The following is a 23,920-nucleotide window of genomic DNA, read 5'->3' on the forward strand; positions in this document are numbered from 1 at the left end:
GGGTTATAGAGCTAAAACTACAGTTGATATTGATAACCACATTCAAAATATTGAAAAGGTAACAACAGTTAGATTTGAAAACAGAAATGGAATGCAGGGCACAACAACTGTCATGATGGCCAAGGGTTCAAGAAACTTCTATGAAGCTAACATTCTGAATGGAGGGGGGAGGCCTGACCAAGTTACAGAATATGTACAAAAAGATGACTATAGTTTAGATTCATATTCCAAGGAAGAGAAAGACACTACAGACTCAAGTGGTAATAAATATCAGGCAGGAAATTAATTAAACTAAGGAATTTTAATTGATTCAACCATACAGTCAGCTAATGATAAAGGTGCAGTGCACAGTGACAGTTTGACAATCAGTTCTTTAACAACAGATAAACCTGAACCATATATGTGGATTAAGGTGGGGGAAAAGCAATACAAAGCTCCCATGGATACTGGTGCTTCAAAGTCAGTCCTAAAGTCATTCCCAGGAGATACCACCATAGGGGGTATGGTTTCAGTGGCAGGAGCTACTGGGAAATACAGCAAGTCCCAGAGCTCAAAAGCACAATGGTTAAGCTAAGTCCTCTCACCACTGAACATACATTTCTCCTAATTCCTGAATGTCCAGATAACCTTTTAGGATGGGATATTTTATGTAAAATCAGTGCAACCCTGCAATGTGAACAATCTGGGAATATATACCTTACCCAAACATTTCTTAAAGAATTATCCATTGCTATATCTGGAGAAATTGGAGGAAAAACCTGAACAGATACAAACTTTAACATTGCTGTATGACATACCTGATCACATACCTGATGACATACCACAAGGGTTTTTTGCTAAACATCAAAATCATGTGGGTAGAATAAAATCTGCTACACCAGTAAAGATAGAAGTCGGGGATGGTGTACCTCCTAAGATACCTCAATACAAACTTAGCAAAAGAAGCTATTGAAGGCATAATATCAATTATTAACAGCTTGCTAGAGCGAGGCATTTTAAGACTTACAGTGTCTGAATTTAATAGTCCAATTCTAGCTAATAAGAAAAACAAGTTAAATGCAGATGGGATGTACTCCTGGAGATTTGTAGAGGATCTTAGGGCAGTAAATAACGTTATAAAAAAGACTTATACAGTGACACCTTCTCCAAATGATATCATCACACAGATTCCATCAAATTCTTGGTGGTACACGGTGATAGATCTGAGCAATGTATACTTCACCATACCATTGCACAGTGACTCCCAAAACATTTTTGCTTACCAATGGGGACAAAATCAGCTCTGCTGGACAAGGCTTGTCCAGGGCTATTGTGAATCAGCTTCTATATTCTGTGAACTACTTCAGAGTGTAAGGGTAAAATTAGGGTTGTGACTGAATATATTATATTAGTGATTGCCAGGGATTTAAATTCAATCCCAATAAAATACTCAAGTCAGTTTGGGATTTTATGGTGGTTTAATTATAATAGAAGGAAGAAATTAAGAAGGAGAAGAGAGAAAGGGTATAAGATTTTCTCTGGCCTAGCCTAAACCAAGGGAAGTTCAGAGGCCTCAGCCAAGGGGTCTTCTCAGAAGATTAAATGTAGCTTGGCTTCCAGCCATGAGGCCTCTTCTGAGATGAGGGTCCTCCTCAGAGGATAGTGCTTTCAGAAGGTCAAGAAAAAGAGGAATAAGCCTTGTTTTACTCACCAAGGTTACTCAGGGAAGCCACTTCACCTAAATCATGCTACAAAGCTTCTCCCAATAACCTCACCACCAAGCCACAAAATGCCAAACACCACCAAGAGCTCCCAATGCTGCTGAGAGAGCAATCACAGGAAGTGACACAAAATATATAGGCAGTTCTTTACAACACTTCCTGGGTCTCACATGTACTAATGGTGGCTTAAGCTTGGCTTAGGACAGCCCAGAGGGTGAGTCAGTTGTTTCTGATTTGTCACTCGCTAACACATATTGGTCATAGGCCATCCTCCTCTATAGTTAATCCTTAAGTGGGGGTGTATACATTCCTTGGTTGCTAAAATTCTAAAGACTAAGCAGGGTGGAGTAAATCTAAAATTCACAAAAGAGATCTAACAACTATCAGTTTCAAGCACAGCAAGTTGATGCACTTAGTGGACGATTTACTTTTGGCATCACCAGATCCAACAATGTGCTTAGAAGACTCAAAAAAAGTAGTGATAGAGCTTTATAAGAGAGGACACAAGGTCTCTAAGAAGAAGATTCAGTGGGTACTCCCAAAAGTAGAATATCTTGGATTTATCCTAGAAGAGGGCACCAGCAAAATTTTAAGCAAAAGGATAGCTGATATACAGAAGTTGGGCATACCTAGAACTAAGAAACAACTCAGAGCATTCCTAGGTGTTGCTGGTTTCTCAAGAAAGTATATCATAGGGTATTCCCATATTTTAAAGTGCTTAACTGACTTGACAAAGAATGGGATTAAATAACCATTACAACTAACTAAGGAACATCTTCATGCTTTGTCAAAGTTGAAACAAGACATTTTAACAGCTCCAGCTTTAGGGATACAAAACTACAAGAAGGAGTTCCACTTGAATGTACATGAAGCTAAGTGCATCGCGTCAGGGGTATTAGCACAATATTTTAGGTTGAATTTAAGACCCGTAGCATTTTACAGGTCTATCCTTTACATGGTTGCACAGGGAATGGGACATTACCTGAGAAGCATTGTTGCAACTGCTCTCATGGTAAAGAAAGTAAATGATATTGTACTGGGGTGCAAGCTACAAGTGTATTCTGCACACCAAATTGAAAAACTCTTATGGTCACAGAATACGCATGCTTTCACAAATGCCAGGCTGTCGCAGTATGGGATCATTTTGCTGGGAAATGAAAACAACTATTCATACATGTGCACTGTTAAATCCAGCTACTCTGATTCCAGATTTGCCATTGGGTAGAGAAGTACTGCATGATTGTAACTAAGTGGTAGAAACGATGTATAAGCCTAGAGAAGATCTCAAAGACACACCTCTTAGTGATCCTGACATGGCGTTATACACTGATGAATCCTCATATATCTATAGAGGACACAGGGTCACAGGGGCAGTAAATAATGATAAAATATGTATAGTAGTAAATAATGATAAAAACACTTGGCATGCATCATTACCAAATCATGTCAGCACCCAGGGCACTGAGTTAAAAGCTTTGTTCCGAGCCCTGGAGTTGGCAAAAGACAAAAGAGCAAATATTTTCACTGATCCTCTTACATTTTTTCTGAGATTCATTCAATGACTTTTATTTGGAAGAACAGAGGTTTTATAACAACTGGAAAACCAATTGCATATAGTGAACTTATCCATCATCTGATAGAGACTTTCAACTTGCCAAAAGAGTTAGCCATAATACAGTGAAAAATCACATACTTATGGCAAGGACAGGATATCCCTAGGAAACCAAAGAGCAGATATAACAGCTAAATATTCAGTAAGATTTGGTCCCTACAATGTTCTGAATCTTTCCCTGGTGGAAAACCATGATCTTACCAAAGCTTACCATGGGGATGAGGTTCAGTCATGGAAAAAGCATCTAGGGGATAGAATAGTTAAAGGCATCTAGGTAGCTCAAAGTGGGAAACCAATTCTCCCCAGAAAATTATACCAATATCTGTGTAATGTGATTCATTCCAAAGGTCATTATGGAGTGCAATCCATTCTAGATGTGGTACAAAGATTCTGGACAGCTCCAGGGATATCAACAAATGCTATTAGAGTCAGGCATGTGACATATGTAGGAAATTTAATCAAGATCATTTTAAGAACATAGCATTGGGAGGCAGACCTCTAAGATATATGCCTTTCCAGTGTTGTGAATCTTAAAAATTCTCAGACCCTACTTCAGAGCACTTGGTTAAGACCTTTCCCCATTTTAAACAATGAAGGGACTTAGTCAGGAATGTGAAAACTCTACTCCACCCATACTTAAGCATACTTTAGGGGAAGATAAAGTTGTAAACTCTTTACTGAACAATGAAAAAGTACTTAACTCATACTTATAGTGAAGCAAAAACCTTAAGCTAAGTCTATTTTTAGAAAGGTGCTAAGTACCTATGAAGGACAGGCAACTTGCAATCTTACAAGGGACAAGCTTAACAAATGAGGTGTGAGGTTTTAGTCTACTCAGGTGTGAATTACTCAAAAGTTTAGTCTACTCAGGTGTGAATTAAGAATGGTCAGTCCTGTGAAAACGTCTACTGTGATTGGTAGATGTGAGAACTTAGGGGAGGTGACATAGGAGAAAATTCTCTTTAAAAGGAGGTCATAAGCTGAGAGCAAGGGGGACTCTTTTGGAGAACTCTCTCTGAGAAACTCTCTCTGTGAGGAAGAGCAGCTTGCCAAAGCTGATGGAAGGGTTCAATGGCTGAACTTAGTTGAGTTGAGGAGCTGAACTGGTGAGTCTCTCTGAACACTAGAATTTTGCTTGGAAAGATCTTGTGTTGAGTGATTAAAGACTGACTGATCCCTCTCTTAAGATTCAGGCCTAGGCCATGTTGCCTAAGGCCCTTCATACTTATTCCTCTCTTATTCTCTCTCACTTTCATTAATTCCTTAATTTGTATTAATTAAAATCTCTATAAAACCCAGCTGACTTGGGTATATTTCATATTTAGGAAATTTTCCCTAGCAACCACTTTATTTTTGATTTAACTCAAGACGCTGTCTTGAAACCATATTTTTGTGGACACAGTTTAAGGTAACCACTCTTTTATATGTAACAGTTTATGCTAAACACTATTTTAATTGTTACAGTGTCTGCAAATTGACTACATAAACATGCCTAATGATAAAGGATTCAAACATGCACTGGCTATTGTGGATAGATTGACGAGATGGGTTGAGGCATATCCAGCTCGAATGAACAGTACAGCCACAGTAGTGGCTGAAAGAAATAATTCCCAGGTATGGCATTCCTGATACCATAGACTTGGATTGAGGGACTCATATCACATCTCAGATCCTGCAAGAATAAGAACTTGGGTACAAAAAGCAGTCTACACAATGTATATAGACCCCAGAGTTCAGGCCAAGTTGAACAAATGAACAAAGAATTGAAAACATCCATAGGAAAACTCTGTTCCAAAATACACTTGAAATGGACAGACGTTATTCCTTTAGCTTTGTTTCAGCTGAGAACAAGACCCAGAGGTGACTTGCACATATCCCCATTCAAGATGTTATATGGTCAACCTTTATGACATGGTAGAACAGCAAGATCATCATATGTATCCATGCTAAAAGGAGAATGCCAACTCCATTCCTATTTAGTAGAAATACAAAATAGATTGGAGGAATTAAGAAGGCTAGGATTATTTGTACAAAGGGTACCATTGGATTTTTCACTACATGATATAAAACCAGGAGATAAAGTATATGTGAAGAATTTTAATAGAGAGACATCAATGGAACCGAGATGAGTAAGCCCTCTAGACGTGATTATGATTACTCCTACATCCATCAAAATGTCTGGGAAAGATCCATGGTATCATGGCTCACATGTAAAACAACACTATTCCCATAATTTTACCAGCAAAGAGCAAGAAGTAACATCCTAAAGAAAATGCAAAAGAAAAAAATCTCAAGTATTGCCAATAGTCCTAACAATATGTTAAAAATTGTCCCTATAAATATGGAAATCAATACATGAGAGTAAAAGAAGAATAACAAAATGAAAGCACTGCACACACACAACAACGACAACAGTACAAATGAGAGACATGAGAGTAAAAGATAAAACAGAATGTAATGGGAAAAAAATGAAATAGTCCCAAATATGAAGGAAAATAGCTCCAAAAAGAACAGATCTCTGCTAATAACAATAATAATAATAATAATACTGAAATAAGATTAATTAACAAAGAAAACATATCTGCAAAACACACTACATCGTGTATGATTCTATCTATATAAACAAGAAAATAGAAACCAAAGTAAAGAAAATTCTATCTCCAAGAATAATTCAAAAGTCAAAATAATCTCCCAATATAAACATCTCAAAGAAATTAAATCTCCATGAAATAAAACCCCATGATAATTAAACATCAAATGATAAAAGACAATAGCACATTTTAAAGTATAAGACATATTTTAATATCTAATTAGAACATATTACATACACCCACACATGAAGATTATCACATGGAAAAACATACATCCACTCATGAAGAATAAAACAATAGAAGATTGACAGGCACACATGAAGAATTCAAACTTACTTCCATGCATATGCAAACAAGAAAAAAATCAGTCTTACACACAGGCAAAAACTATCTTACACACATGTATGTTCCTGTACGTTAAAGAACATGGGACTTCAATCAAGGTGAGATGGCAGACAACATGTATAACCTGAACAGATGAAAAACCCAAAACATGTATGTTTCCTACAATCAACACCAAGGACACAGAAAGACTTTGAAATCTAGGACTGATGGTGAAAGGGCCACATAAGAATTCATCATACCTGTTAACTTCACACATAGGTACATGCATATACAATCATATATAAACACAACATGAAGAAATCTCATGGATGGGGTAAATATGTAACATCTCATAATTAGAACACACAAAAAAATTCATGCTGATATAATTTTGAGTTTCTGTAAAAACTCAAAGAAAAAAATTTCTTATCTGAATGACTTTTGAACAGAACTCACATGCAAATGTATCATAATGTACATATGTAAAATTTGTATAGACAGAACCATGTACATTTGTAAAATACTAATGGATTAACATACTAACAATATGATTTTAAGCTACTAACATTTTCTAACAGCTAACACACAGGGCAAGATTAGGGAATCTGAGATTCAAGATAGATCAGGGACTGATTAATATTGTATTTATGATGAGTTAAGCTACATATTTATTTTAGGAATTGATATTGTTTATGAAAGGTTTACTTAGAACAGGTTATGGTTCATGGAGATAGGAAAGTTTACTTTGTTGCTAAACATTGTTTAAATTGTTGCATTGGTTATTGTTGTTCAAAACCATATTTCTGTATTGCATTTGTATTTCATTACCTATCCCATTTTCCTACAATTCCAAATCTTAGGATAGGGTTAAATTAGAATAGTAAATATAGATTGAGATTTCTTATTTTGGGGGTTGTGGCATAATTAGAATAGGCTAGTATATTTTCATAGGATAGATAGTTAGAATGGATTAAGATATAATTTAGGTAAGTATGATAAATAGGGTACAAAATTTGTGGTTGAAATTTGTGCCACAAAACAGAAATGGTAAGTTGTGATGAGGGAAATGGGCAAAGACAAGAAATGAAATGCAAAGCAGGAAAAGCTCAAGAACACATGGAACCTTGACCCATTAGGGGAAGGGGGGGGGGAGAGAAAGAGAGCTGGAGAGAGACAGAGAGACAGAGAGAGACAGAGAGACAGACAGAGAGAGAGAGAGACAGACAGACAGAGACAGAGACAGAGAGAGACAGAGACAGAGACAGAGAGCCAGAGACAGAGCCAGAGAGCCAGAGACAGAGACAGAGAGAGAGACAGAGAGACAGAGAGAGACAGAGAGACAGAGAGACAGAGAGACAGAGAGACAGAGAGAGAGAATTCCATGAAAGCTTAAGAGAGAAGACAGTTGGACTCCAGCTGCCTGGACTTCTTTCTTCTGCTTGGGGTTGGTTTGAAGACAGACCACTTCATCTTCTCTCTAGCCATTACCTTTCTACCTCTCATTTGAACTGAAGGAAAAGAATAGTCTTGCCCAGAAAAGACAACAGCAGTTTACTGCTATTTTCCATCAGAGGAAGAAATTTTTTCTTTTGAAGAGACTTACACTCAAATTCTTCAACAAGTAATAAATTAGAATTAGGGAAACCCTTTCCCTCTCTCCCAGTTTATCCCCCTTATCTCCTTCCCCAAAGAGAAATAAATAGATATTTTAAACTAAAGAAAACTTTAAGAAAAGAAAAGAAGGTTGTTGTATTTAGAGAGGAACTGATTTACCATCTGTGAAGCAAACTTCATCAAGTTGATTAGTGAAGAGAACAGGAAGTGAAGGAGGTGCTCTGAAACAGCTTCCTTCCTTCAAACTGCTTCCCGGTGTAACATCTTTTGATTTCCCTTAATATCTATCACTAAATTCCCTCTCTAGTACAGGGGATATAGTCTATCTTCAAATATTTAAAGGGTGGTTATATAAAAGAGGGAGTATTTTTAGTTTGGTTCCAGAGATAATAATTAGAACCAATGAGTGGAAGCCATAGGAGACAGATTCTTATTTAATGTAAGAAAGAAACCCACCAAAGATTAGAGCTATATTAAAATTAAATGGACTACCTCAGCAGGTAAAGAGTTCCCTAACCCCTAACCCTAAAAAGAGGAAAAATCCCTATGACATTTGCAAGCAAATGTCATAGATCTCCTACTCAGAAATGTCAGAGAAGAGATTCAAAATTGAGTTGAGGAAGTTTGAACTACATGATCTTTAAAGATCCTTCTAACTTTTTGGATTCCAAGTCTATGATCAAAATAATTGCAGTTTGGAGGCAGCTGGGTAGTTCAGAGGTTTGAGAACCAGGTCTAGAGATGGGAGGTCCTAGGTTCAAATCTGGCCTCAGACACTTCTCAGCTGTGTGACCCTGGACAAGTCAATTAATCCCCATTGCCTAGCCCTTACCACTCTTCTGTCTTGGAATCAATACTGTGTACAATACACAGTATTGATTCCAAGATGGAAGCTAAGGGTTTAAAAATAAAAATAATAATCACAATTTTAAAAGAAATTACATTCATTTTAATTTTTTTTAAAAATCACATCCACATTATTCCAATCTAAATTCTTTTGGGTCCAAACTAGTTTTCTGAGTCCTGAGTTTATGGACTCATACTGATTTATTTGAAGCTCATAGTGCATGAATGGTCAAACAGCAACTTAGACACAAATTAGATTTTTCTGAGTGTATAAAGATTCTGAAATGAGTACAAAGGGGGAAATGCCATCACAAATTATATTAAAGTAATGATTTAAAAAGAGGAAAAATCCTATTTTTATAATACAGTACAACTTCAGAGGTAAATGAATAGCACAAACTGTCAATTCTATTCAATAAAATCAATGGGGTAGACAAGTTTCAAAAATAAAACAAAAAACATTGATCATATTTGCTTGTTAAAGATGGATGAATTCTGTCTTTTCTTGGTCTGGTTTGTTCCATCTGTGCTATGGTATTTTGGTTAGAAAAAAAAAATGTGCTACACTGAACTGTAAATACCTTCCAAAGTACCATGTGTAGATAGGCAGGTTATCTTCAGCTCAGAGACAAACTCCCTAATCCCACTCCTAATACTAAAGGTTTTCTGAGGCTACTTCAGCAGATAGAACCAACTGGGGAAAAAACACAGAAAGGTTTGGAAAAGTTTTCAGAGAGAGAAAACGTGTAGGTCAAAATGGGAGAAGCAAAGAAATTGTGCAAAACCAAAGGTGTTTAAAGCATCTTTGCTGCAGGGAACTGACCTCAAAAGTTGGCAATCCAAGCATGAGGTGGCTTCCTGCCCAAAGCTTTCTTCCTTCATGTCCATCTTTCCCCCCTGCTTCCCACTGTCTCTGAAAGAATACTCAAGCACTTGCTTAAAAATAAATACCTCGAGGAAGGTGAGGTAATCTCAATCATTCACATATTTATGTGACATTTTTCCATCAGTCTTCTCTACTTTTATTACCTCGCAGAGACTAGTTACATTAATTAACTAAATTAAAAGCAATTTTGTTTTTGTTGTGTATTGTAGAGGATTTGTTTTTGTTTTTGCTTTTTTGAGACTAGGTCTTCTCTTGCTTAGGCTAGAAGAGAAGCAGTCATTCATAGGTCTGATCAAAATATTGGGTGCTTTAATCTGCTCTGTTTTTCTGACTTGGGCTGGTTTGCCTCTCTGTAGACTACCGGATGGCCCTCTGCTCCTTGAAATGATTTTAGTGAACAGGTTATCCCTTTTCTTCTTATTCAAAGAAGTCTCCCAATTCAAGCCAAGACCCTACCTCATAAATGAGTTTGTCCTGATCTCTAGCCGGCCATACTAAAAAGGTTTAAAATGACCAGATGATGCATTTCTCTTCCCAGCTACATGGATCCCTTAGAGCAATTTGAAATCCAACTGCAGACAATAGAGGAATGCTTTCGAAATGTGTTCTCCATGCCTAATTTAAGCAAACTACTAGAAAGGCAAAAGAATTCAGATGACCAAGAGGACATAGAGGTAGCATTTTATATTATTCATTCATTGTAGGTATTGTGTAAAGAAAAGTAGACGGGGGGTCAGAGAAACAGGTTATGCTACCATTTCTGCCACAATTTCAGTGACTTTGGGCAAGTCATCTAATCCTCTGAGCCTTGTAGTCCTCATTTGTATAAGGATGGGAGGGAGGGAGGGATGGAAGAGAGGGATGCTGAATGGAGATGATTATTCAGGTCCTTTCTAACTCCAAAGTCCCAGAAACCACAAAGACCACATTCAATCCTTTCATCAGATGCAGTTCTACTCCCCTCACTAGAAATCATTATCTTGGTGGTCACCTTCTTCTTGGGGCTGAGAAGACATATAGCTTCTATTCTCATATATGGCTTAGACAAGGATTGATGGTCACCAAGTGTGCCACTCTGAGGCCTCAGTTAGAGAGGGGGACAGGTCCATTAGTCAGTTCTACATGACAAGGTTACAAGGTGCTGAAATTTATGGAGCTTCTGGGTTAAAATTATATATCAAATAAGAATCACATTAATATAAATTGTAATCCATTAATATCAATAATTGATCAATTTATATCAATATCAATCAATTACTATTAATAGTATGTAACATTATTAATATATAATAATAAATTATATAATCATATATCAAGGCAGCTAGGTGGTATACTGAATAGTGCTGTAAGTCTGGAATCAGAAAGATTTGGTCTCAGTTTTCACATCTATAAAATGAGGTGGTTGGATTATATGACTTTTAAAATTCCTTCCACTTCTAAAAATATTATTCAATGTGTCCACAATCCCCACTGAGAGATTGGGAAAGAGGGGAACATTGGAAAGGAGTGTGGGTGGCTAGGAGAGAGTTTAGTGGTGATGTGGGTGACAGGGGCAACAGGCTAATTAATTTAAAAAGACTTTTTAAGAAGTACAGAGATGGGAGGTCATGGGTTCAAATCTGGCCTCAGACTGTGAGAGTGGTAAGTCATTTAACCCCAATAGCCTAGCCCTTACCACTCTTCTGCCTTGGAGTCAATACACAGTATTGACTCCAAGATGGAAGGTAAGGGTTTATTTTTTAAGAAAAGAAGTACAGAGCAAGAGCAGGAAAGGGTGAGAGAAGAGAGTTCTGTGGTTCTTTTATTTATTCATTATCAATATTCAGTCTTGAAGCATCATATTGGTGTCTGCATCTCATAGACATTTTCATCCCTGAATCCCAACTGCTACCCAAATTATGATTAATACAAACTCATTCATAGTGTGATTTTGCCCAAGACCAGCTCATAATTCTGCTTTCCTTTTTTCTTTTAGCACCTATACAAAAGTATTTTATGCATCTTTGAGGACACACTTCGGATCTTGGTAGCTAAAGACCTTTACAAGCTACAGATCTTACGGGTAAAGTAGGCAACCCTAAAGAGGGTGATTTCTTTATAGTTCTTAAAAAGAACAGAAATTTGACGTTTATAATTCTGTCACATGTCTAGGAATACAGACATGATTCTGTTGTTGCCCTTGTCTCCCTATTCCTTTTAACTCTCTGGTGGTAACCCTCATCAGCTCTTGAATTAGACAGCAAATCATTAAATAAATGAGGTTTCACCTCTTCTATAGGAATGAAAGGGAAGCCATGGTTTTCTGTTCCAACTCTGGCAAATTCTGATCTAGATGATGTTGAATTAATCATCAAACTTCTGAGGGCTCTTGGTAACTTTCTAAAACTTTAATATAAAAAGGGGGAGTAGCCTGCATTGGGAAAGGGTTTCCTCACCTTGGAGTTCCCTACCCAGACCCAAGATAATCATAGATTCAGTCCCTAATCCTATCTCTATAGAAAGATAAAAAGAAACAGCAAAACAAAAATGATAATAATGTCACTGATCCTTCAAGTAGAATAACAATCCCATTACTGATTATTGATACTGGAGCTAACAGACTTTTACTGTGTATATATAAACTTGTTTTGAGGAGCAGGGAGAAGGAAAATGTCATAATTTAATTTACAGTATCTTCAAATTCTTATAGTAAAGAATTCCTTTATAATAGGACTCATTATTGTTCAGTTGTAAGTCCCTCGAGGGTGGGAATTGCTCTTTTTTATCTTGTGCCTAGCAAAGTATCTTACTCACAATTATGTGTGTAAGTAATAAATATTAGTTGAATTGAATAGGGTTGAATAATAAATCATTTCTTATCAATTATTTTGTGCTTTACAAAGGAGGAACTTTCATCATTTAAGGATAGACCTGTGAGGGAGGTAGGCTAAGTATTGTTAGCCCCATTTAACAGATAAAGAAATTGAAGTCTGTAAAGAGGCAAAGGGACTTGCCCAAGGTCATACAGCTCATAAGTATCTGAGCTAGGACTGGAATCTAGGTGTTTAGATTTCATGTGACAAGTTCTTTTTCGTTTTTGTTTTTAAACCCTTTTTATGTATCAGTTCTAAGGCAGTAAGGCAATTGGGTTAAGCAATATTTCCATAGTCACATAGCTTAGAAATGTCTGAGATCAGATTTGAACCTCTGTCCTCCTGACACCAAGCCTGGCATTCTGTCCACTGAGATAATTAGTTGCCCCCATACTTACCATTTAAAAACCTTATTCTTTCATTCCAAACTTGTGACCTGGAACTCAAGAAGACCCCAGTTCTAATCCATCTTCAAACACTTACTTGCTGTGTGACTTTGGGCAAGTCACTTAACTTCTGCCTCAGTTTCCTCATTTTAAAAATATGGATAATAATAAAGAGCTGGTTTTGCTGTGAGGATAAAATGAAATGTATATTCAAAGTGCTTCACCAACCTTAAAATGTCATGTATACACATACATATACTAGCTGTAATCATTATTGAAATGAGAGCTCTCATACGTTTAATCATCACAATAAATGGGATAAATTCAAATAAACTTTTGGGGGGATCTCAAGGTTACTTTCTTGTCATAAGGATCATCTTTAGGAGTATTTCTTAAGCTACCACTGGGAGGCAAGGAGTAGAAATTGATGTGAGTTCAACTGAATGAAAGGTTAAGGAGAACCATTTATCTTGAAAAAAGAGGAGAAGCCACTTTGAAGTGAATTGTCTACTTTTCCCTCCAATGACAGAAATGTGATAATCAGCATTTTTGTCTTTGTATTCTACAATCTAGCAGACTGCCTAGCATATTGTAACTGATCATTAAATGTAAGTTGTTAGATTACGTAATCATTGAAGAGTACTGAAGTCAAGGTTGGTTAGTGGTATAATATTAGGTCATGAAGGACTGGTTGGGGTATATAAAGTCCTCAGAAACAGCAATTTTTGTTTCATTTTGTCTGTGAGTCAATAAAGTTACCTGTACCTGACCCACTAACATGGTGTCTTAAAAGTGGTAAGCACTCCAGTCAAGTCGAGTCGATCACATTAAGCGAGTACTGTGTCCCAGGTACTGGGCTAACCTCTGAGAATACAAAGAGGAGGAAAGTCAGCACCTACCTTCAAGGAGTACACAATATAATCAGGGAACCGATGTTTAAATAACTACGTAAGAAAGGATAACTTGGAGAAATCTCAGGCACTAATATCATGAGGAACTAGGAAATTATTCATGTGAGAATTGGGTTTTTAATTCAGACTAGAAGGAAACTAAAGAGTCCTGAAGATGGAGATGAGGAAAAAGAGAATATCATGCATGGGGAACAGCCAGTGAAAAGGCACAGAGTCTAGAGATGCGGTGTCCTACTAGAAGAACTGCAAAGAAGTCAGTGTCATTAGATTGTAGAATAGGTAGTAGGGAGTAAAATATAATGGGTACTAGTTGGACAGATAGAAAGATGCCAGGATGAACAGGGTTTTAAAAGCTAAAGACAGATAAAAACAGCTCTAAATAATTGGAAAGATTTTTTTTTTTTACTCATGGGTAGGTCATGCCAATATAATATAAATGACAAATGACCTGAATCAATTAAGTTATTCAGTGACATACCAATCACACCTCCAAAGAATTACTTTATAGAGCTAGAAAAAATAATAACAAAATTCATCTGGGGGCAGGGTGGATAGAGCAGCAGACCTGCAATCAGGAGGACTGGATATAAATCTGGCCTCAGACACCTTCTGCTGTGTGATTCTAGACAAGTCTCTTAACCTTGTTTACCTATTTAGCCCTTGCCCTTTTGTCTTAGAGTTGTTAGTATGGCAGAAAGTTAGGGTTTAAAAAATTCATCTGGAGGAAAAAAAGGTCAAGACTTTCAAGGAAATCATTTTAAAAAATATGAAGGAAAAGGCCCTAGCAGTACCAGATCTTAAACTATATTACAAAGCAATAATCATCAAAACAATTTTAACCATATAAGAAATACTGATCATTGGAATAGATTAGATGAATATCATACAGAAGCAAATAAACACAGTAGCCCAGCAGTTGATGATAAGCCCAAAGATAGCAATTATTATAGTAAAAACTTAGTATTTGACAAAAATACATAGGACAGCTGGAAATTAGCCTGGAAGAAACAAGGCATAGACAGTGTCTACCAAGATGAGTCCAAAGTGAATACATGAGTCTGACATAAATGGTGATATCATAAGCAAATTATTGCAGGTAATAAGGAGCCACAGGCATTTACTAATGTGGGTGGTCATGAGTGATCTGATTGACAGCATAAAGGTAATTGAATTCATGGAATCTAACAAGTTAAAGCAGACAAAATTTGAGTTCAACTGGCAGCATAGCAGAAATCACAGGAATCTGATGGAAATTGCTATGAAATTGATGAAATGTGAAAATTAGAGATCTAAAGGAGAACACTTCTGAAAATTAGAATTGATCATAGATCTTGGAACAGTAAAACTACATGGATGGATCTAGATATTAACACAATGGAAAAAGCATTGGCTTTCAAGTCAGAGGTCACAGTCTTCCTTTATTCTTTACTCCCAATGAGAGAAACCACTTAATCTAGGGGCAACTAAATAATGGTGTACTGAGTGTGGTACTTAGAGCCAGGAAGACTTCTATTTGATTCTTTCCTTCAGACATTCCTAGCTGTATAATGCTGGGTAAGTCACAACTTCTTTCTGAATCAGTGTCCTTATCTGTAAAGATAATAATAGCACCTACCTTCCAGGGTTGTAGTCATGATCAAATGAGAGAATATATGTAAAATTTTAAACCTTAAAGCACTATATAAATGCTATTATTGTTATATATATATATAAATAAAATATTATTCATAATATTGATATTAGTTATTAGTATGACAACTTCTCAGGACTTTAGTTTCTTCATCTGTAAAATCACAAGGGATGGTGGAGGGGTGTTGAACTAGATAGCCTCTGAAGTCATGTATTTTGAACCATAATCAATCACTATGGCCTTAAATTAAACTTTCTCATTTAATGATGAAGAAATGAGGATCACAGAGATTAAGTGATTTGCTTAGGGTTACCCCATGTGTAGAGCTGGGAGTTCATCCTATGTCCAATTCTTGGTCCAGTGTTCATTCCTTTACCTCCTTTATGCTCCCAACAGGAAATGATAATATGGATGAATGCAAATAACCGTTACTTGCAAGAACGAGTCATGACCATCATAAGCAAGGTCATAAAGTTTTCAAGAAGAAAAATTCAGGGATATGTAAGTCAAAAGAGATAACTTTAATACCTAAAAGTCCATATTTATGTAGTGCTTGCCTTCTCCCCTACCCCAATCCTTTTGCTCATTTTCTTAATAGAGAGAAGTATGTTTGAAAACATTTTTGCTGGTGATATGAACCATTAGGAAAGGAATCTTTAAGCCTCAAATTGTTTTTTAGCACTTAGTGTTCCCAAAGGAGTAGTTTGGATACATCCATGCATAATAGTAAATGCCTCAATGATGGGTGTGTCTCAATAAACTAGTTCTTCTACAAAACTCAGATTTCTTTTGTATATGGATGACTGTTCTTAGAATGGATACTTGGTCCTCTTCTGTCTGTGGTTAATTTGTAAAAAGGATGTTTGGAACTTAGAACTTTGACAACAGCATGATACATAAGTGGTTCCCATTTGGGGTTCCCAGGTCTCCAATTTGCAATGACAATCCACAAATTTGCACTAAAAATTACTTAATGGTGCCTTAACCAGCAAATAATTGCAGAATATTGTGAGCAGGACTTTAAATTACCATGGGGCGTTACAATACATTTTTGTTATTATTAAAAGAGGTTTCTGGAAGAACCAATGCTGAAAATTATTGTTATACATGCGGGGTTAGGTTCCCACCAAAAGCATTTGCCTAGTTAAATAGGACTCTCCTCCTACACTGTAACTTAAGTCTGATTTTGAGGGACTCATTGGCCTGAGATGATAACCATCGTGTATATATCATTGCTTCTATGAGGAAAATTTTGTGATGAAGTGAGAAGCCTTATGAGAACCTGGAACATTTCACTTCAGGCCCTCACCTCTACATTGGCCCTACACCAGAGAATGGAACATGGTGCCTTAAGGAACCCATTCCTTCTTGGCGACTTAGGAAAAGGCCACATATAGGCAATTTATAGGCTGACCATTTCTATACATAGAATCAGCATGTCAACTGATTATAAGTTGGGACAATGTGTATACATCCCTCTCACCATCTTTTTTAAGGAGGACCACATTTGTAGCATGTGATATGAGCTCTGCCTATAATTGAATGAGCCATTGGGACCTTTCTTTTTTTTCCCCATTGGAAGGAACCTCAGAAGCTGTTTTGGCCAAACCCTAGCTAAAAAATTCCTTCTGAAAAATTCCAATTGTCTGTTCTAATCAAACTGGTCCAAAGCTGGAACGGAGTGAATGAAGGGGAGTGATATCAGGAATTTTCTAGAAGAAATTCTCAGTCATGTACAGGAGTCAGATTATTCCAAGAGATTATAGAGAGGTTTATCTAAGGACTTCTGTGGTAACCTGAACTATGCTTTTTATGAATATAGGAGCATTAAGATTGTGTCCATAAACTCTGTATGGAACTCAGGGTAACTGGGGCTCAGTGCCATGGCAGAAAATTTATATGTCAGCAGTACTTTTCCTGGAATACTTCCTTCTGTGCCCTTCTCCCACCCAAGAGTGGCAGAAGCATATCCGGAGTATGTTCCCTCCTCTTCCTGGCCTCGATGCTTTGGCTAAAGCTGCCTCATTCTGGGGTGCTCCCTCCTTTGGCAGTCTGAAATTTGAAACATGTAAGATTTGAAATCTCATTATGTCTCAGGATACTTCCTTCTTCTCACCAGGCATACTCCAGGTAAGCCTGGTGACCTGCTGCTGCCTTCATCTGCCCCCAATACAGAAATAGCTTGCCATATCTCTGAAGATGTTTTAAGGATTCACTAACCTGCTTTGTAGATATCATCTGGTGTTTGTGTCTGTGATGGTGGCAGGGTGTAAGAAAAGCCCTCTTTGGAATGCCTCATTCTATAGGGAGCACATTAAAGTAGATAAGCTCTCTCTCAGCCTCTCTCTGTCTCTCTTTCTCAGAAAACAGTTGATATTCCATGTATGGGTCACCTGGCAGCAGAACTGGCTGTTTTATGCAGCCATAAAAATCTCCAAATTGTTATCCAGGCTTCCATCGCAATGTATCACCTTCTCTGCATTATAAAATTCCAGAATGGTAAGGTGACTCAGACCTCATGGTTGGTCCCGACTAGGCAAAGATTTCTAGTCTGGGCTCTTCTGCTCACATCTGCTGGGATAAGTTCTACGTCTGGATTTCTCGATTGGCCTAGCTTGACCTAAGACCTACTTTTTTTTTTTTTTAAGACATTCACAAGGCTAAGACACCTGCCTTTATTTTTTCTTTTAAGACTCCCAGAAGAACCACTTGTCCATTTGGGCTTTGAAGATGGTCTTATTCCTATTGCATTTCTTGTCAACAAAATCTTGTGTTTTGAAGCTTTAGGGGAGTTGTGGGGCTAATAACGAGAGCAATATTATCTTTTCCCATCAGGGTCCTATTGGGCATCTTCCAACTCCTTTTCTTCCAGGGCCTCAGAATTCTTGCCATGTCCCTATAGGACAGTTGTGAATGTGTTTGCTTTTCCTCAGGCCCTTTCACATTTTTATGCCTTATACCTATGAAAAGTAATAAAGGGGGGGAGAGATGGGATAGAATTAGAATCAAAGATGAGGTTTAAAGCAAAAGATTCGATAGGTGGATAGGCATGTACACATGTATAATATATATCTGTACATATGTATATATATATATATTTACACACACATATATACATATTAATGAAAAGATATGAAGAGGGATGCCTTTTCCATTATTGCCACCCTTTCTCTATATTTAATTCTTTAATTCTCCATTGTAATCCCTTGAATTTGCCCTTCCCTAACATACTAAAGTCTAAAGGTAGCTTACTATAAGTTGAAAGGATGCAGGACCCACAGAGAATGACCTTATTTCCCCCACTTTTCCAAAATTTGATACTAGGGAATGAACATTCTATTGTTTCATCGGAGAAGGATATTTTAACATTTATTATTCAATCATTTTAAGTAATTTATGAATCTTCATGACCCCATTTGGGATTTTTTTACAAAGATACTGGGGTGGTTTGTCATTTCCTTCTCCGGATCATTTTACAGATGAGGAAACTGAGGCAAACAGTCACATGACTTGCTGAGGTAACTGTCTGAAGCTGAATTTGAAGCCACCAAGATGAGTCTTTCTGATTTTAAGACTGGCTCTGTAACCACTACAGCACTTTGTTGCCCTTTTTCAACATTAACTGCTTTCATAGCCCCCTAGTTCAATGAAATTAACAGCAGTATTGTGGAAAGAGCATTGGATTTTGAATCAAAAGAAATGGATTAAAATCTCAACTCTGGAACAAACCACTGAACATCTTTGGACCTCAGTTTCCTCATTGTAAAATTAAGTCATTATCAGATGACATCTAAAAGTCTCCTACAGTAGTCTTAATCTATGACACTAAAACGTATTTAATGACTCAATCCATTGCCACCTTTTATTGACTGCTACCTTACTTTTAAACATTTCCCAAACTGTTTGTCTACCATTAAATTCCCCTCCTCCAAATTTTTACATCCCCTCATGCTTATCAAGAGTCATAGAAACAGCATGTCTAAGGGCCTCTGGCTTGTGTGATCTGGTTCTATGAATATTTGCCAGATTATACACATCTAGCAGGGGAGTCAGCATCATTCAGAAAATCGATACAAGTTGCTGGATTCCTAGATCATCAAGAGAGAGTATAAAACATTATAGTACTTAACCCTAGCTAGCAAGTAAGTGTACTGACATGAGCCCTTTTTATTTATAGTGGATGTGCCATCAGATACATCAGCAGAGGTTGAAAACTGTCTGTATTTTGTTCCTTTTGACAAAGAATTCACTCCTAAACTGCTTCAGAAAAATAATGAAGCTATTGCTAAGGTAACTCAACCCTTGATTATTTATATCCTCTACACTATGTATTGGGTATTGCTTAGTGGGACAATATTGTTCAAGTTGCTCTTATCTGAATGTTTCTAACACACTTACTTAAAGAGGATTGGAGGGAAAGATGTGTAGTTTCATTGACATAAGGAGCTCCTTGTGTGGTAATTGCCTTTACCAAGGTCAATAGGCAGTTTATCTCTAACTTAGTCTTAAAAAATATCTTGGAGACACTGAGAGATTATACAATTTGTCCATGGTTACACACCTAAAATAGCTAGAGGCAGAGTTTGAGCCCAGATCTGCCCAACTAGGATAGCTTCTCTCTCCATCATCTCTGCTGCCTATCTAACATGCCATATTATCTCTTAAAAAGGGGAGGGTGGAGGAGTTTAGAAACTGAGGAAAAGAGAAAATAAGTAGAACTCCCAGCTTTCTGATGTTCAAGCTTGTATAGTAAAGAAAGTGCCATACTTGGTGTAACAAAACTGAATAGTTTCTCAGCTCCATCACTTAGCAACTTTGGGACTTGGGATTTGGGATCAAATCACTTCTCAGGGCAGTTTCCTGAGCAATAATACAATTCTGAAAATAATATTTCCTCTGTTTATATCACAAGGTTCTTATGGGTAACACACTCTATAAACTTCTAAGCCCACGTATGTGAGTTATAACTAGGTTACCTTCCTAGTCTAGAACGTATCTTCTGGTTTCTTGTAACTGAATCATGTCAGAAGAGAAGTATCCTCTCTAGTATCCTCTCTTCATTCTCCCTTTCTTTGCCTGTTTATTTATCTGCCTACTTTTTTCTGCCTCTGTCTCCTTCTCAGGCCCTGTCTGTCTGTCTCTTTATCTCTCTAGGTGTCTGTCTGTCTCTATTTTTTCTCCCTCACACCCATGTTTCTGTTTTTCTGTCTGTCTGTCTCACATGGAAGTAGAGAAGAGAAGAGGAAATGCTTAGCCTTAGACCCCATTCCTTCACCCCACCACTAGTTTTGAAATCATTTTGGTCAATAGATAGTAAAGATAGAATTACTTTATGAAGAACAGAGAACCCTAGGGTTTTTTGGTTGCTGTTTGCTTCTAATATTTCCTGTCTATGTGTCTTTCCACATCTTACTCAAACTCTGATCAGAAGAAGAAACTAAATAGATGATCAGAAATGGAGATAGATATTGATATACAGACATAAATAACATATATAGATATATAGAAAACATATAACTGATATGTAAATATTTACATACGCATATATGTCTCCTATATGGAATTGTGAGACACATGTATGCATTACCTACTTATTCTGCATATCAAGCTATAACCATTGAAAGTCTGGAGAGGCAGTATTTCTTAATTTTAAAATAATCTGTTGAGGGCAGCTAGGTGTCTCAGGGTATTGAGAGTGATGCCTAGAAATGCAAAGTCTTAGCTTCAAATGTGGCCTCAAACTTCTAACTGTGTGACCCTGGGCAAGTCACTTAATCCCATGGCTTAGCCCTTACTGCTCTTTTACCTTGGAACCAATACACAGTATTGATTCTTAAATGAAAGGTAAGGGTTTAAAAATTATTATTATTATTAAGTGACCAGGCAAGACATCCTAATTATGGCCAAATAATTCTTTAAAATTCTTCAAAGACTCAGGAAACTCATTTGAAAATCACAATATATCTCTATTTGGCTATTTGGCAAATAGCTAATTAGAAGGTGGTTCATCAAACCCTCCGCCCTTCCCTAGACCAACAGGTAGAGGGAGAGGTGATGGTTTGTATTATACACTGGAAAAGAATCATTGTAAACCTTTCCTATTATCCAGAATCTGTGAAAGGAACACATGCCTAAGGGCAAAGAGAATGCAAAAATCTTTAGACTGGATGGTGCCTCAGGTTCACAGAAAATATTCTCTAATATACAGGAACTAATTTTGACCTTTCTACTGTAGGTCTTTGATATGAGAATGAATGAACAATTGATTCTCACAATACTCTTGAGTGAAACAATACATTACAATTTACACCTTCCTGTATACCATATGCTGGCATATCTAGGCAATGGCTTGCAAGGACACCAAAAATTTTTACAATTCTTTCTCTAAAATATGAAAATTTATTTCAAAATGCACTGCCCCCGAACACTCTCAAAATAGCATTTAAGCATTTATAGTCATACTCCTCAACTATTTCCTCCTTCTGTGGAAGTGGTTTCTAGTATAATCTCATGACAATATTGCTCTTATTTTTTTCCCTGTTGATCCTCACCCAAATGTTCTTTCTCATATTCTTCTCCGTATTTGATATTTCCTCACATGCGTATATATGTGTGTGTGTGTGTGTGTGTGTGTGTGTGTGTATTCTTGATATATTCCATCCTGTTCCTTTTGAATAAATCATTTCCATTAAGAGGCATATACTCCATCCATGAATCTCATGCCACCAAATTTTGGCAATATCTATAGAGCATACAACATGACCATGGTTCATTCACATCTGCGACCATGAATTTTATTACCATCTTTCTTCTTAAATATTGTCTCCTATAAATTCCTGTTTTCTCCAGTACTCTTTCTTCTTCCTATGTTTTATAAGGTATAATCTGCATATGCACAATTTGTTCTCAACTACCATTTCTTCAAGTAAAAAGTAGTTTGATCAGATTTTCATGCATGTTTTATGCATGAAGCCTTTGAAAAGCTGATCTCTTAGGATGACAAAATACATATAATATACATTATATATACACATATACCATTATATATGTTACATATAGTGGGGCAGAATGAAATGAGGAGAGATATAGTAAAGAGTGAAAAGTATCAAAATCACTGAAAAAATTATTAATGAACCAGCTCAGATTGAAGAGGGAATCAAAAGTTCCTTCATGGATGACACCCATATGAATTAAACTACATTTTTAAAATATCATTGAACAAATGATTGTCCTGGGTTTTTTATGAAAGTGGAATGGTTATTATTTCAAGACCGAGTCTTCACCAGTAAAAGCTAAAGAATGCTTGTCCAAAATGATCCTGGATTTAGGGGCAAATGCAGCTGATGGCAGAAAATATATCAATCATGCAACACCGCCATAGGTTCAGATATTAAGTGCCCACCACTTAATATATAGCCAGAATGACACCCAGACTTTTACAGCAGAAAGTATTTTGTAAACTGGCAGCCATAAAATCTCCATACTATAGGACATAACTCAAAATATCTTGGAGAATTCAAACATTAAGCTGCAGTAGAACTAGACCATTCAATCAATAGACTGAACTGTTGCCCACAATTATGCAGACTTCTCATGCACAAAAATTTAAGAACAATGCCTTTCTAGATATGTTTATGTCAGATTATGCATATAATCCCCCAGATGTTTGGGGATAAAAAACTTTAACAACATAAAGATATAGAATAAGAAATTAAAATTATATACAATAATGAGACATGTCATCCCTGCCATACTATTTTCTGCTGGAGTTTAATAAAAGAATGCTTTCAGTGAGCCTAAATAAAATTAACTTACTCCCAAATCCTTTTATTCAACCATAAAAGGAAGTTATTTTTTTTACTTGTACAATAATATACATTATATTGAATATAAAAAAGTAACTTTAAGACAGAAACTTGTTCCAGGACCACTAGGAGGAAGAGAAGGAGGAGGAGAAGGAGGGGGAACAGGAGGAGAATTGGGGGTGGGAGGGAAGAAAATAATAAAAGCAACTGGAGAAACAGTGCCATCTAGAAGGTACAGAGCTACACTATGAGTCATGAATACCTGGATTCAAGCCCCACCTCAGATACACAATGGGTTTTTGAAATTGGACAGTTCACTTAGCCACTCAGTGTCCCGGCCAACTCTAGGATTATAAATTCCAGAGTAGTTACCAGTCTTCATTGACAATGGTAATTTCCTAAAGTACTGGTCCTGAGTTACTAGAATTAGGGAGTCATTACAACCCCAAATAGATTCATTAATGAAGAGAGGTTTTTCAGGATTATCTTGACCTGGAATTTGGAACCTCACTGGTTTTCTGAAGGTGCATTTCTCCTTCAGGGTTTTTCCTCCAGCTGTGTTGCTGTGTTTCTGCTCCCTAATGAAGAGAACAGAATTCAGGGATCTGCTCTGTATGCTTCTGGAATGTGATGGTGTGGGAAATGAAAGGGAAGAGGGGAATTTGCCTATAAAATGTTGAGTTGCCTCAAAGTTTCTCGTTTCTCTTATTATTATTAATAATGACCTACCATTTATATGGCCTTTTAGGATTACGAAGCATGT

At 36.8% G+C, this 23,920-nt stretch overlaps 1 protein-coding gene across 5 annotated transcripts in view; it reads left to right on the forward strand.

Annotated features, from left to right (window-relative positions):
* Positions 1–23,920, forward strand: part of MROH9 (maestro heat like repeat family member 9) — a 101,512-nt gene that overhangs the window by 11,955 nt on the left and 65,637 nt on the right. For 4 of the 5 annotated variants that reach the window (XM_007480760.3, XM_007480762.3, XM_007480763.3 and 1 more), the window contains exons 4-8: positions 10,112–10,247; positions 11,549–11,635; positions 15,749–15,853; positions 17,716–17,851; positions 19,530–19,642. In XM_007480760.3, coding sequence (XP_007480822.1) covers positions 10,112–10,247; positions 11,549–11,635; positions 15,749–15,853; positions 17,716–17,851; positions 19,530–19,642 — 577 coding nt within the window. Of the gene's footprint in view, positions 1–4,776; positions 4,927–10,111; positions 10,248–11,548; positions 11,636–15,748; positions 15,854–17,715; positions 17,852–19,529; positions 19,643–23,920 lie in introns of all 5 variants that reach the window. The other variant, XM_007480761.3, reaches the window with a different exon arrangement.

Source organism: Monodelphis domestica, chromosome 2 (assembly GCF_027887165.1).
Source record: "Monodelphis domestica isolate mMonDom1 chromosome 2, mMonDom1.pri, whole genome shotgun sequence".
NCBI lineage: Eukaryota > Metazoa > Chordata > Mammalia > Didelphimorphia > Didelphidae > Monodelphis > Monodelphis domestica.